This window comes from Natrix helvetica (assembly GCF_964273705.1).
Source record: "Natrix helvetica genome assembly, chromosome: 3".
NCBI classification, from domain to species: Eukaryota; Metazoa; Chordata; class Lepidosauria; order Squamata; family Natricidae; genus Natrix; species Natrix helvetica.
In genome coordinates, this window is record NC_138549.1 from 112,447,634 (window position 1) to 112,462,666 (window position 15,033).

The window sequence follows — 15,033 nt, forward strand, 5'->3', positions numbered from 1 at the left end:
CTTCATTCTTGCTTCAAGGAGTTAATTCCAATATATGAAAAATCCTTGTTTTCTAATTTAAAAAAAATCAGCACTGAGACAGAAATTGCAAAGTCTTTTTGTTATTCTAATATTTGCATTTGAAGTGGTATTAAGCAGAATTTTCTTACAAGGTCAAAGTAAAATCAACAAGATATGTAATTAATATTCTTACAAGTCTAGTTGGAATAGTCATTTTAATTACATCTGATTGCCATTATATCAGTAGCAAATGTCAACTGAGACATTTCCATTTAAAGTGCTATATGTATATCTCTCTTAATAAACCACTTCTGAAATAAGTACCTTTTTCAAAAAAAATATTGATCTTTGTAGAGGGGCTTTTAAAACTTGCAATATAGGACATAGAATGTGTAATAATATTTACCAATAAGGCTCAACTTAGTGTTAATGGAACATAAGCCATATTTCATAGAAACTGTACAAAATAACAGGTAAATCAATTTAAATATTAGAAAAGCTATGTGAAGTAATTAAATCATTTCCCCTCCTTTTTGGTCAAAGATAGAACTGTACCTCTCGTGTAATATTACATTTTCAGGCCAGAATAAAAAAACATTGGAACAAAAATAAACCAGAGCCATCCAAAATGCACTACTGAGTTTCATTGTAAGTGATTGTAATAAATACAGTATAGCTGATTCTGCTTAATGCAGAATACCTTTAAGAAAACCAGAATATATTTGATGAATATAATTGTCAATAAACCAGTTCAAAGAGAGATTTACACCTGAGGTTCTTTGAGCCACCCCACAGTAGGATGAAAATGTCCATGGTTTGTCAATCTAATTCTGCACCCTCACATTTCCTGCACAACTTTTTTTTTCAACTTCTGACTGCTTTTTAGGTAGTTCATTTTTCCTTAGAAGAAGAAATGTCATGTTAAATATTTTCCTTTATTTTGGATTGTTGAAAATTCCATGTGGCAAAGGATGGCAACTCTGACATAATTTTCATATCTAATTTGGGCCAAATTTTGAAACCAGTTGCAATGTTGTAATATAAATTGAACTGGAAGCTGTTAATGTAATAAAGCACAGCAATGTTCAAGAATTCAGTCACTCCATTTGTGGAACTAGATGTATCAATGCATTTGTTCTAATGGTATTTAATATTTTTGAAGTATTCTAAAGCAATTAATTATCAATGTATCGTTATAAATTGCACTTGGTTTATAGGGTGTAGCAGAGTCCCTCAGCAATACTTTAGAATTGGCCACAATTAAAAAATTCCTAAAGATCAGCTGATACCATGATGAGTATAATTTCTTGCCCTCTAGTCTAGAATATAGATGAATTGAGATGTTTTGAACTGAAAGAACAAAATGTACTTAAGTAAGTCAAAAGGATACATTTTGTCTCAAAAAGCAGATACATTTTCCTTGGCTTTTTCCTTAGTTAATATATTACATGAAGGGGAAAAAAACTTGTGCTGAAATAGGAGAGCAAGTGATATTTATATTACTGTCCCAATAAATTTTTATTTAGTCAGAAAGTTATTTACTTTTAGTGCCCGAACAATTGTTCCTATTGTACCTCTCAGTTAATCTGTGATTGGCTTTAGTAATTTTACTTTTATAAAAATGTTCCTAAACCTAAATATTGGGATTTAATTTTGACTTGTCTTTTTGGCAGAAAGAGTAACTGTATTTAATTTTAGTAGCTCTGTGTAGCAGAATTAACAGTGATTGTTATTTAATTCTTGTGGAATTCTGAAAGTCCTTTTAATTAATTGATTACTTGGGAGAACTTGTTAAAATTCAGTGTGATTTCAGAACTAACAAAAATATAAATAGATACATTATACAAAAGCAACGTATTGCAAGACACTGAAGAAATTCTAATCACTGAAATATACATAACAAAAGGGCTTTAATTTTAAATTGGACTTCTAAAAAGCCTGGAAAATACCTAGTCTGAATCTGAGCTGGATTCTAGTTTTCTCTTGTTGACAAAATTTCTGGCAGGAAAAAAACTATACATTCTTTCTCCACATTTTCTGCAGTTTTGCTACTACAGTACTGTTGCTGCATTAAGCAGCAGAGAATATATAAGGATGGAGGCATTTCTCTTTTCGCTGCTTATATAAAGGTTTTCCCCATATTTACAGAAAAAAATAAAATAAACATCTTGACTTTGAGCAACCTGCTCTACTGTTGTTTAAAAGAGCAAGAATAAGAAAATGGGGAGCCATCAACATACATATATTTTTAGAATGAGGAATATTCTTCTCCATTTTGGGATCTTAAAACTCTGAATTAGGTTGCATTGAGGGAAAATGCATAACTGGTCCAATATCATCTGCAAAATATCATGCTTAAGTTTGGATTTTAGCTTTGTTCTTAATAATCTTTGGAAGCCCTAATATTTTTACAATATTCTTCAAATTTCTGTGTAAGGGCTGCAGCGCATCTATTTTTGAAAAAAAAAAGTTTCTGGAGCAGTTGATTATCACTGCATATGGAAGATAGTCAAGCATGGGAACTTTTTAAATGGTCTGGCTTCAGTCATACAGTATTTGAATAATCAGTTTGAAAAATGTGAAAAAATATTTTTATGTAAATTTGCAGAAGATAAAACAGACCTTGAAAACAGTGTGATGCAGAAGAAAATTAAAATCCCCAAGCTCTCTCTCAATCACCTAGAAGAAACAGGGGAAATTACAGATTATGGGGATGAAGATATGGAACTTAGACACTGTAAGGTATTGAAGCCTGTTTGTTGGTTTGTTCTTTCTTTTTTTCTAATTTTGGATGTGCTTTATTCTACCACAAATCCATTTCAGAATGTCAGGGATTCTTTCGTTCTTTAGCATACAGAAATGCAGATTGCATTTTTATGCACCTTTAATGAAAATTAAGTCCCATTAAATACAATGGGACTTGACTTACAAAAATACATTGAGATATTGGATTAGAATTGGAATGTTGCGAATACTGTACAACCAAGAGTCCCAAATGTTTCAGTCTATACCTTTCTCCTTTATATTCTTATGACATTACTTTCATTTTGTTTGATATGAACAAATATTGGGTTAGCAAAATTGAGTTATTTGGTGTGATTATTTTAAAAAAATGATGACTTCTTTTTATAGTAGCTCGTGCAACAAGATTTCTTGTAGTGATGCTATTTCATTTTCAGGAGTAAATATTTTTATGGTGGACAAGCTGAAATATAACTAGAACAGCATTTTTTTTACACTTATGATTCTATACAACAATTTTAAGAACCATATGTCTTTATTCTTATTTGAACTTTGAATTTGAAAGTGTAACAAAATGAATAAAGCAGTAACTCTGTTATATCAGAGAATGCTCTAGTTCTCCATGAACATAAAATATGTCAAATATTCAGGCACTCCTTTGGGACCCAATGTTTGTATGGAGTTTGAGTGTCAAGTTAAGTTATATACAACTGGTTGGGATAACAACCTACCTCCCACAGTTAAAGAAGTGAATCTTAAATGGTGTGTGTGTGTGTCCTTGTGTGTATGAAAAACATATAGTCGATTAAATAGTAGTTTGTACAGAGTGATATGAATCTTACCATCTGGGAACTTTCTTTAAAGTAGATTTAGTAGCAAAATTCACTGAGTTTGAAGAAAACATCCCTGCAAAGTATCTTTCTGTTTTCTTATTAGAATACATTTAAAGTTTTGTGTCTATAGCAAGGGTTTTCAGACACTGCAGTGCTGTGACTCCCTAAAATGATAAATAAATCCATGTGAACCCTATATGACTAAAAATAAAGATTTGATTAAGTTTAGGGCAGGAAATACATTACTTAAATGTACTTAGTTTCAATAATGAAATGTTAATGTGTATATTATAGTAGTTCTCATATTTTTCAATATTTCAGCTGCCTGGTGCAGACAAAGCCCAGAATGAGTTTGACAGTGTTGCTGTTTGAGCTCCTCGAAGCTGTTTGTGATTCCCTCTAGGGAATCCCAACTCATAGTTTGAGAAAACCAACTCAATAGATAACTTTTTCCACCCATCTTGTTTAAAAATATACAGGTATAGCATTCACACTTTTTGTCTAATGTGAGTATGAGAATGCTCAATGAATACCACAAGGAAACCCATATGAAACATCATACAAATAAGAAGTATGATAACCAGTATAAAGTATGTATAACATATGATTTCCCCCCCAGGTTTTGCTTATGTGATAAAATTGTGGAGAGCAGAGTTTTGGTTCAGTTACATATTACATATCAAAGCTCTCTCAGTTTAGCCTGCTATTGGGCACTGTGCAATATTCAGCCATGTTTCTATCGAGGTAAGTGGGGTTTCTGAGGAAAGAAGCATTAGCTGTCTAAGCAGTACTAGTATTTGGTGCTCCTGGAATATGTATGCCCATTCAGTTCCGTTGAAATTAGATGGGAAATAAATACCTGTACATCTATAGTACTTAAATGGAAAATAATGGCTGCTTTAATTTTCATTGAGTTATAGCTTAATGCCAACATTAAAGAGAAACAGCATATGTAATGTTAGGAATACAAAACAGCACTAGATGGTGATATTTGGGTTATATTTAATTATTTAAATGTTTCTATTTTTAAGAAAAAAAACACCTGCAATATTCTTGAAAAAGCTACTTGGTTACCATCACTATATCCAGTCATTTTTAATTTCTGGTTAAACATTACATTGACAAATTAGACCATTAAATATAAATATAAATATGTATAACACAAACGTTATTTTATGTAAGTTATTTAGTAGTTTTTAACATTGTTTTCATCAATCACTAGATTTGTTTTAATCCAACTTTGAAACATTCTACATTTTCATCCGATTTTTATTTCGCACTTTCGAAATCAAATCTTTAAAATGGTCATAGACTAGAATTAAGTGGAGTGGAGGTGTCTGGTTCTGTCAGTTAAAAAGCAGAGATCATCGAGAGCCTAAAAAAAATATGAAAAGCAGAAGATGTAAAAATAACAAAGTATATATAAAGAGCAAGAGTCTAAAAAAATCTAAAGGAAGGGGTATGAGCATTAGATAAGTGTAAGGAAAAATAAAAGGTTAATATGTGGAAGTCTATATCAAACACCAGAGAACTCAAGCTACTCGTTATGTCTAGTTTATGTCATTGGTCATCATCCAACGAATCTTGAGCACTGCTGTTCAGAACCTGCCAACATTGTATGTTGTGATATAGTGAGCACCCCCAGTGGTGAGCACCTCCCTCCTCGGGGTCCCAGGCCAACCAGCCAGTAGCTCATGTTTTCTATAGCTACAATATACTGGCATTTGCAGTTCAATCTAGTGAAAGCTTCAGTGGTAATTCATTTACTTTTTGCTGAATATGGAGCTTCACATTCAAATTTTCTTTTAAAAGCTAGTAATAATATTCAAAAGAAGGATTTTCATTTTGCTAATCAGAATATCTAATAGCAGCCATGCCATTTCATTTTTTCATGGTATGGGGATAAAGACATGTTTTAATGACATTTCAAACACAAACTAATGAGAATAACACTAGATGAGAACAACCTTTGTGAATATATTTTTGGACTTATTTCTGATCAGCTATCTAAAGGAGAGATTTTCTTTTTTTTTTAATAGTCATCTACATTTTTATATGATGGGGTAAAAACGAAATGATAATCCAAATTTTTCTACTGGATTTGTCTAAAAAGTAGAATTTCTCTTTTATTAAGTGGTTTGTCAAGAGCAGGGATTTCTCATTGCTGAGATTATCAGGCACTGAAGTAAAAAGTCAGCATAGGCAGAACTGAACTAGAAACCTCAGCTGTCCTGCAGTTCATTCATTGGGTAAGCCTAAGAAGTTGGTGCATGTTAATATAACCTATGTTTTTAAAACCAATAGCCTTTCTTCAGTTATGACAAAAATATTATCCAAATTATTAACTTGGTTATATCTTATTTATAACTGATTCATCACTTGTACAATTATAATATTTTTTTTCATATTTATTATTTCATTACTGTTCTTATTTTATACACATTTTTTCATTTCATCACCATCTCTTTGTCTTGATTCAAGCTGTATACAAAACTTTTCAGTTTTTGGGGGGAGGGAGAAGACTATTTCCATCTCCAAGTGAGCAGCTTTCCACTGAAGCTAGAAAACTTAGATTTCTTTTGTACCCTTTAGACAGTTTTGTATCGTCTGAAGTGATGGAAAATTGTCTAATGGCAGATAAATATCCTAAATACAATATTCTATCAATGTAATTTTATAAAAGAAAAACTCTCTATTGACAATCTTTAACAGAATACCACATATGGAACAATATCCATTAATGTAACAACAAAATTCAGATTATTTATACAGGTAGTCCTTGACTTACAACCACAATTGAGTCCAAAATTTCTGTTTTTAAGCAAGACTACTGTTTTGCTTCATTTTATTCTTCTTCTTGCCACAGGTTTAAGTAAATGACTACAGTGGTAAAATTAATAACAGATTTAAGTGAATCTGGCTTTTCCATTGATTTTGCTTGTCAAAAGATCACAAGAGGTGGTCACATGATCCCAGGACACTGCAACTGTCATGAATATCAGCCAGTGGCCAAGAGTCTAAATTTTGATCATATGTCCATGGAGATCCTGCAATCGTCATAAATGTGAAAAACAGTCATAACTCATTTTTTCAGTGCCATTGTAACTTTGGTCACTAAAGAAATAGCTGTAAGTTGAGGACTACCTGTAGTATGCTAGCTAAGTACATTTTTCTCCTACAAAGTGTGTAAAAATATTTTTATTACCATTGGAAAGCTTAAGTTTTAAAATTGTGACTTGTTACTTTATGTAGGTTCACAAACATCTAAAGGATTTTAATATAGGAGAAGAATCAGCTGCTCTGTATCAAAATTTACACTTTAGCATAATGTTGAATAATGTTAAACCCAAAATTATTATATTTTACTGAAAGCTTAGCTTGATCTTCATGCTTTTAAAATTAAAGAACATCCTATAATTTAATGATAAAAGCTGGGCTTTTAAAACTGATTACAACAGTTTCTGGAAAATTATCAACAACACAATATTTATGGCTAACAGGAAAAAGGGAAGAATTTTCTTTTAGTGATTTATCAAAGTGCTGAAGGGTTATATTAAGGCAATAAGAAATTATTCCCAAATAGAAGGATTGCTTTTAAAGAAGTCTGCATTGTGATCTATTAAAAAGTGTTGGCAGAGAATGTCATTACGTAATGGAAAACAACTTACTGCTTTTATTTCAGTCAGATTGTGATTGTTTTCAGAGTTAGGCTTTTTAATTGCTCAAAGAATGAGTGTCTTCTTTGATACTTTTTAAAAAGCAGATAATAATTGCATTTTTGAGCAGATACTTTGACATCAGTAGAATGTAATCTTTTAAAATTTTCTGAAATAATCAGTTTTGCTTGAAAGAATGGACAAAAATGTTAATTATGCATTTTTTTTACATTTCACAGTGAATATGTTGACAAATTCTTTCCCTTTGTATATATTAGTTCTTTCACTTTCTATTTAGTATCGTTTTATCATGGATATCTTTTCTTTTTAGAACAAAATATACTGTAAAACTAGACTGACTATTCCAGACAAAGTTTTGCATTGAATATTGCAAATTCCTTCAACTTGCCCATCTTCAACATATTCAGCATGAATATTGCAGGTATATTAACATCTTGGAACTCAGGTTTTTATTAGTATAGTATTGCATGAATTCCCCAATGCATCTCATAATTACGTTTTTTAACTAAGTTTCTCCTAAGCAATTCTTAGGAAAAAGAAAAAAGAAAGCTTAGCAAAACTAAAGCATTATGGGTTCCTTACAGCCGTCCCTGTCAGATGTTCCCTCCACCTACTGTTCTAAAACAAACTCAGTTTGATAAGGTTAATACATTCAGTTCTCCAGACTGATGATATCTCTAGATATATTTGTAATATAAAGATATACAATACAATAAGACATTGAATGCCACTATATTGAGATAAGCTTTGTTAATTTATCCACATCTCAGTTTCCTTAAAACTAAAATAAACTTAACACTGTAATGATATAACATGAGTTATCTTTGCTATTCTTTGCATACTGTAGTTTCATATATGCTGTTTACTCTATAATTATGGCCTTGAGGCAAATAACCCTATTTTCAAATAAAGCATGTAGTCATTATTTAAAAACTTAAGTTTTGTAAGTATATACACACTGAATTTCTTATCAATTTTGTATAGTGTTTAGCTGGGGCAATCTATATTTATATGGAGCCTCGTATTTTACTAGTATTGATAGGCAAAGGGGAATAGGTAAATTTGATTTGGAAGTATCTTTTAGAGGTTTGGCTGATTATTGCACAGTAATAGATACCATGTTTCTTCCACTAATTCCTTGTATTGTGAAATTCTTAATTATTTTGAACTTTGATGTCTGCTTAATTAGGCAAATCCATATAAAAATTATCTTCAAATAACAAGGTATAAACATTGCTTTTAAATGCATTCTATCAGTGTCTTCTCCAGGATGTTACCATGTTTCCACGAAAATACAACATGTCCTGATAATAAAGCCATGCCACATTTTTGGGTGGGCAAAAATATAAGCCCTCCCCCGCAAATAAGCCCCTGGGACAACCCCCCACCTCTGGCCAGGCAGAGCGCCGCTCACTAAACCTAGCCATATTGTGAAGGTTCCAAACCGCGGGAACCGGGGTGGAGGCAAAGGTGATCGCGTTGCTTGGCGCCTTCGGGATACCGCTAGGTTGGTGAGCAGCACTGTGCCCAGCTGAAGAGGGAGATTGCCGGGCGGCTGCTCTCTTACGAGCGGGCTCCCAAAGAGCTGGGCACAGCCTCATGGGAGAATGGCTGTGTTGCGCTGTCACAGCAGCGCAACACAGCAGCCGTGAAGCAACCATGCTCATGAGCAGCCACTCGGCAAACCCCCTTTGCAGCCGGGCACAACACCATTCACTGACCTAGGGGTATCGCCAAGCCGCGTGAGCGCCTGTTCGCTGCCGCCCAGCTACCATGGCTTGGCGCCTTCGAAATGCCAGTGAATGACGCTCTGCACGGCTGGAGAGGGCGGTTGTCCGAGTGGCTGTTCCGCTCTCGCTCACGCGCCTCCCAGCATCACGATGCCCTGGCCCAGCTCTCCCTGCAGAGCCAGGGCACCTCCGCTGCCACCGCCGCCACCACCATCCCAGCATGGTTTTTTCAGTGGCTTCCAAACCAAGTCTTCTCTCAGTGGCTGCTCCGGGCATACGCTCTATGGTTGTGGGCCAACTGCCGGCAGAGCATACAACCATAGAGCGTATGCCCAGAGTGGCCACTGCTGGAAGACTTGGTTTGGAAGCCGCCAAAAAAGCCATGCTGGGATGGCGGTGGCAGTGGCAGCGGAGGTGCCCTGGCTCTGCAGGGAGAGCTGGGCCAGGACATCGTGAGGCTGGGAGGAGCGTGAGCGAAAGCAGAACAGCCGCTCGCGCAACCCCCCTCTCCAGCCATGCAGAGCGTCATTCACTGGCATTTCAAAGGTGCCAAGCCGTGGGAGCCGGGTGGCGGTGAACAGGCGCTCACGCAGCTTGGCAATACCCCTAGGTAAGTGAATGGTGCTGTGCCCGTCTGGAAGGGTGGGGTTCCGGGTGGCTATTCGTGAGCGTGATCACTTCACGGCTTTTGTGTTGCGCTGCTGCAACAGCCCAACACAGCCATTCACCCATGAAGCTGTGCCCGGCTCTTTGGGAGCCCACTCGCAAAAGAGCAGCCGCCCGGCAACCCCAAAACAATAAACCCTCCCCTCATAATAAGGCCCAAGCCATATTTTGTGGGTAAAAAGAAAATAACACAATTTTGGTGGTATTTGTCATCTAAATCTAAAGTTTCCAGATGATGGGATGGTACAACACAGTATTGAATCATTAAAAAATATATCTAGGTTAATGTTGAATGCACTCTATACAAATGGTACAATTTTTTTTAAAAAAAAAGTCAAGAGTGCTCAGAGTTCATGTAAACAGGCTCTGACTTTTTGTTTTAAATGCTCAAAGCTGCCTGTGTGCCATACTAAGTGCTGCACAACCATATATGTCTTTACATTTTAATTGACTTTCTGGCTGTCAGTTCAGCACCATGTCTGACTGGGTTGGGAATTCACCTTAACTGCACCGACTCCTTAGAGAGACTGAGAGAGTAGGTCACTTATTGTGTTGAACTATAGTTTGCATAAGCACTTTGGCCTTCTCAGATATAACTTGTGATTACAGTAATGAATACTTCTAAGTCTCTCTTGAATTATTCCTATCTTCTCAAAATCCCCTCCCTCCCAAAAAAAGTTCGCTTTGGATAATACAAATTTTAAAAAAGAATACTTGGTAGTGGTAAATGTATCAGTGTTGCTCTGCATTATATACTTTTTAAAAAAAGACTTAGATGGTTATTATGTAACCTTTTCTGGTTATTAAACTGTGTTGGTCCAATGTTCAGTAAATATTCTTCCCTTGAGAATTGTAGTGTGCTCCTAATTTCATTAACTGTTGAACTCTATAGATTGCTGTATGACACAGTATATTAATAATGTGTTTTGTTGTAACATACAGAGACAAGATGGAAAGAAACAGAATGAAGGTACGCACAAAAGCATTGAAGCAGTTGTTGCGCGCCTTGAAAAACAAAATGGAATGAGTCTCAGTAGTAATTCCAGTCCTGAGGCAACATTTATGGAAACTTCAGACCGAATGAACAATATGGACGATGCTGTAGTTCCCCGAGTTCTTTATGAAGAGTTGCTGAGAAGCTATCAGCAACAGCAAGAAGAAATGAGGCACATTCAACAGGAACTTGAAAGAACAAGGAGGCAGCTTGTTCAACAAGCAAAAAAGTTAAAGGAGTATGGGACATTAGTGTCAGAAATGAAGGAGCTAAGAGATTTGAACAGACGGTTACAGGATGTCCTGCTTCTCAGATTAGGCAGTGGTAAGTACTTGCATTCGTGGGACATGTTCAAGAATTGTTTTAACTCAGGTTTATTTAAATATTCAGAAAGAAATCAAGCTAGGTGTTTTAATGACTGCAGCAAGTTCCTACTTACAAATTTTGGGTCAGAAAAATGCCCCTTTTTCATTATGTGCCGTTAAAAGTTGCTCTAAGGATTATAAAGAGGCATGTATTTTATGAGATTAACTTTGAAAAGCATAGTTTGATTGTTTTTTTACAAATTCAATCATTTCTTATAATATAGTTACAATTGTGAATCTTCATTTTTCATAATCAATAGAAGAGTTATTTATTTTCAATATAGCTATCCAGATGGCCAATAAAATTGATTAATAAATAAATATATTTAGAATTAATGGTAGAATATAATATGTTACTAATATGAATGACTAACAAGGAAGATAAAGTCATTTGTGTATGTGTGTGTGTGTGTGTGTGTGTGTATGTATGTTTGTATGCATGTGTATGTATGTGTGTGTGTTACAACCCCTGGTATGCCCAAATACATACCTATTTCCCTGGCTTAACTGATAAAGGAGGAGAGCCTGTGGCTTAGTGGCAATTAAATCGGCCTAATATGCGATACAGCTCTGGTTTGAATCCCAGTAAGGGTATGGCTAGCTGATGAGAGCTAAATAGCTTGAAATGGGTCCATACTAGTCTCCCTTTATTTATTTATCAGCACAAATACAACACACACACACACACACACACACACACACACATAAATAAATGTGGATTTAGTATTTTGTTACATTATTATGTGAATAATGAAAGAGTTTTGTTTTCTGTGTTGCACCTGTGCTTTAATCTTAACAACAAGTGCTTTTGAATAGAAATCGAAAATAGGAAAGCAAAGTTACATCATAATATCCTGATGGCAAATTTAATTGGTTGTTTGGTACAATGTGGGCAGTCACTGTTCATGAAGACTATTTCCTCTTACTTATCCTAACCTTACTCCCTTCTTTACTTTTTTGACTTAGAATAGTAATTCTTCTCTTGCCTTCCTTAACAAAAGCCTTTGCCATTTCAAAATGCTCAAGACTGGGGATTTTAAAATACGCAGCAAAGTAACTTTTAAATGCTATATTTAAATCATAGTGAAAGTAACAATGAGCTAAAATTTAGTGAATCAAGATGGTGAATTCCAATAGGCACTGCATTCTATTGATTTCAATGTAATTTAGGCATATTTACCTTAGGCACAATTCAGAGGAAAGGTGTATGAACATACTTAGTATATACAGATTTATCCCATGCATAGTCTCCTTCAGTTCACCCTGAAAACTCAGAATATATTAGCTAATAAATTCTGTGAAGAAAATGTAGCCTACATACACTGGAACCAGCAGCTCTTAGAGAGCAAGCAACTCTCACTTTTGACTCTTTAATTGACTGGAATTTGCATCATGGCTCCAAAAATAGAACAAAAGTATTATAATTTACACAAGAGTACCACTTCTCTTTGGTTAATCAGTTCTGAAAATTTTACTCATGGTATTGCTCAATTAAAGATCCCTGTATTACTGTATTTATTGATTATATGATTTTGAATCCCATGTATGATTAATCCATGTATCATTTTTAAAAGATTAAAAAAAGCAAACCAAAAGATGGAATTTTCTAATGGATACAATCCCCCCCTCCCAAAGAACCTAAATAGGATACTGACTGTATGTTCAAACAACTAGAAAACTATTAAACCAACTATAAAGACAAGGACTGTAGCAGATAAAACTGACTATTTATATTATAAAAAAATGGAAAAGGTAAGAGATAGATTAAGATATTAAATATCAGAAGAGTGAATAATAAAAATCTAAGATGTTATTTTGGAAAAAAATATTTTCTGGTTTACTTCTTATTAAACAGCCTGATCTACCTAAGAGTTAATCAAGGGAAAATAAACTGCAAGTATGTAAAGATTGCGTACTAAAATGAAGTCATATATAAAGTGAAGATATATCCTGCTCCACCGGATATGTATTATCCTACGATATGCTAAAAGCATGCCATCTTTGATTATGAAACATTCTTCTCAATGCCCAAAACAATTTAAGTTAATTTAGTCTAGATTGCTATTTTAGCATGAATGTTGATTTATATAAAATATTATTTTGATTTATCTGAACTATATTTGAGGGACCATATATTTCCTTACTCACAGAACTGGAATGTTATGGATCTTGTTTACTAAGGAATGTCAACCAACGGAAACCAGAAAGAAAGCTGCTTCTGTTATGGCACTCACCCAAAGGTGCTTTTTCAAGAGGCAACTGGACTTTGTTTTTCTTTGAAGACATTTCGCTTCTCATCCAAGAAGCTTCTTTAGCCCTCTGACACCTCATTTCCCTGGAACTTAGATTGTTACCTACTCTTCTGGCCTTTAAGAAGGGCCTTAAGACTTGCTTTGCCACCTTGTCTGGAAATTGGGTAGTGATAGTGTGGATTTTGGTGCATCCATACCCATAGTATACATACATGTATGTACATATGGGAAATATCCATAATTTAAAAAGTATTATGAAACCACAAGAGGGAGCAGTAGCAAGATGATATTCCTATTTTGCAGTAGTAGTCTCTCTCGTATTGCGACAGAACAGAAGAGACATTACTCACTACTGTATTATATTCCTGTAATACTATCTGACATAATGGAATTAATTAGAGAACATTATATGAGTATGGTGCTGTCTTTCTACCTCATTCTAATACAACTTTTGTACTTGTTGTGCTTTACGCTGCTGCAGCTAGTGCAACATTTACACAACTGGTAGTCATACATTTCTTAAATGAATAAATATCTATAACAAAAAAGTGATGAACACTGAACTAATATTTTAGTTATCATGCTCAGTCCAGTTAACCTGAAATGTGGAAACAACTTGAAAATTTTTAACAATTCAGTATCAATTTAGCATAACTTTCTTCCCCTACCCCTGCCTTTCTAGCAATGGCACCACTATGCCATTCAGGGCTTCTCTTGAGTTTGACTATAGAAGCACTAACTCATTCTACCTACATAGGATCAAAAGGACTGACTAAAGAAGACTGCAATACCTATGTAAACAAATGTCTTACGCTTTCTATCTCGTATCCACAAGCAATAGTAATCTGTGCATAACATACATACTTGTGTAAAAACCATCCGCTGAGAAGCCAACCATCAACATTTTCAGGTTTTAATGTTTACAATTGGCTTATCTATGGAAGGTGCATTTTAAGAGTATTTTGATTAAAAGTTTGAGAATCTACTTATCCAGAGATGTGTGTGTGTGTGTGTGTGTGTGTGTGTGTGTGTGTGTGACCTCGGGAGTCAACCATAATCCGTGCCAGGACTTTGGTGAGTACCCAATTTGGTCATGAACAGAAGCAAGAGAAATTGCGCATGCGCGCGCGCACAAAAAAATGGCATGTCAGGGGAAATCACCGCAGCTGTGTTTATTCGGCACCTGAGGATGTGTTTGTGACATGAGTAAAACATTTAGCAGATTTTTCAGTCAGCACCCAAATTGTTCGTCATCTGAGCCATTCGGGACCCGAGGTCCCACGGTATGTATGTATGTATGTATGTATGTATGTATGTATGTATGTATGTATGTATGTATGTATCAATCATTTTGAAAGGGAATGAATGGGGGTGGGGGAGATGGTAAAAACACAAATCTATTGAGTATTCAAAACTACAGTAAACCAGAATAAAAGCATTTAGCAACAAAACAATGTAACTATTGTTAGTTTAACCTGCTCAAAGTTCCTTTTGCTAAGAGCAACAGTTTGAAATTTACATTTATTGTACAATAACATATCTGACATTTAGCAAGTATTTGATTTGATACCATTAAAAAAAAATATTAGTGTTTTGCCTAGTAGTTAAAGCATCAGGCTAGAAACCAAGAGGCTGTGAGTTCTAGTTCTGTCTCAGGCATGAAAGGCATGTGAGTATGCATGTTATGGAGGTTTATAGAGGTTTATAGAGTGCCGGGGGGGGGGGGCAAAAAAACGGCATATTTTTTGCTCATTTCTGCCCTGTCCAGCCCCCA

General features: G+C 35.0%; 1 protein-coding gene across 11 annotated transcripts in view; it reads left to right on the forward strand.

The window, feature by feature from the left end:
- Positions 1–15,033, forward strand: part of BEND5 (BEN domain containing 5) — a 918,531-nt gene that overhangs the window by 473,331 nt on the left and 430,167 nt on the right. For 4 of the 11 annotated variants that reach the window (XM_081947739.1, XM_081947746.1, XM_081947744.1 and 1 more), the window contains 2 exons: positions 2,609–2,742; positions 10,591–10,966. The exons of 2 other annotated variants lie outside the window; for them this stretch is intronic. In XM_081947739.1, the coding sequence (XP_081803865.1) occupies positions 2,609–2,742; positions 10,591–10,966 (510 nt within the window). Of the gene's footprint in view, positions 1–2,608; positions 2,743–4,029; positions 4,055–7,562; positions 7,674–10,590; positions 10,967–15,033 lie in introns of those variants that run through there. 5 more of the 11 variants (XM_081947749.1, XM_081947740.1, XM_081947745.1 and 2 more) reach the window with 3 other exon arrangements.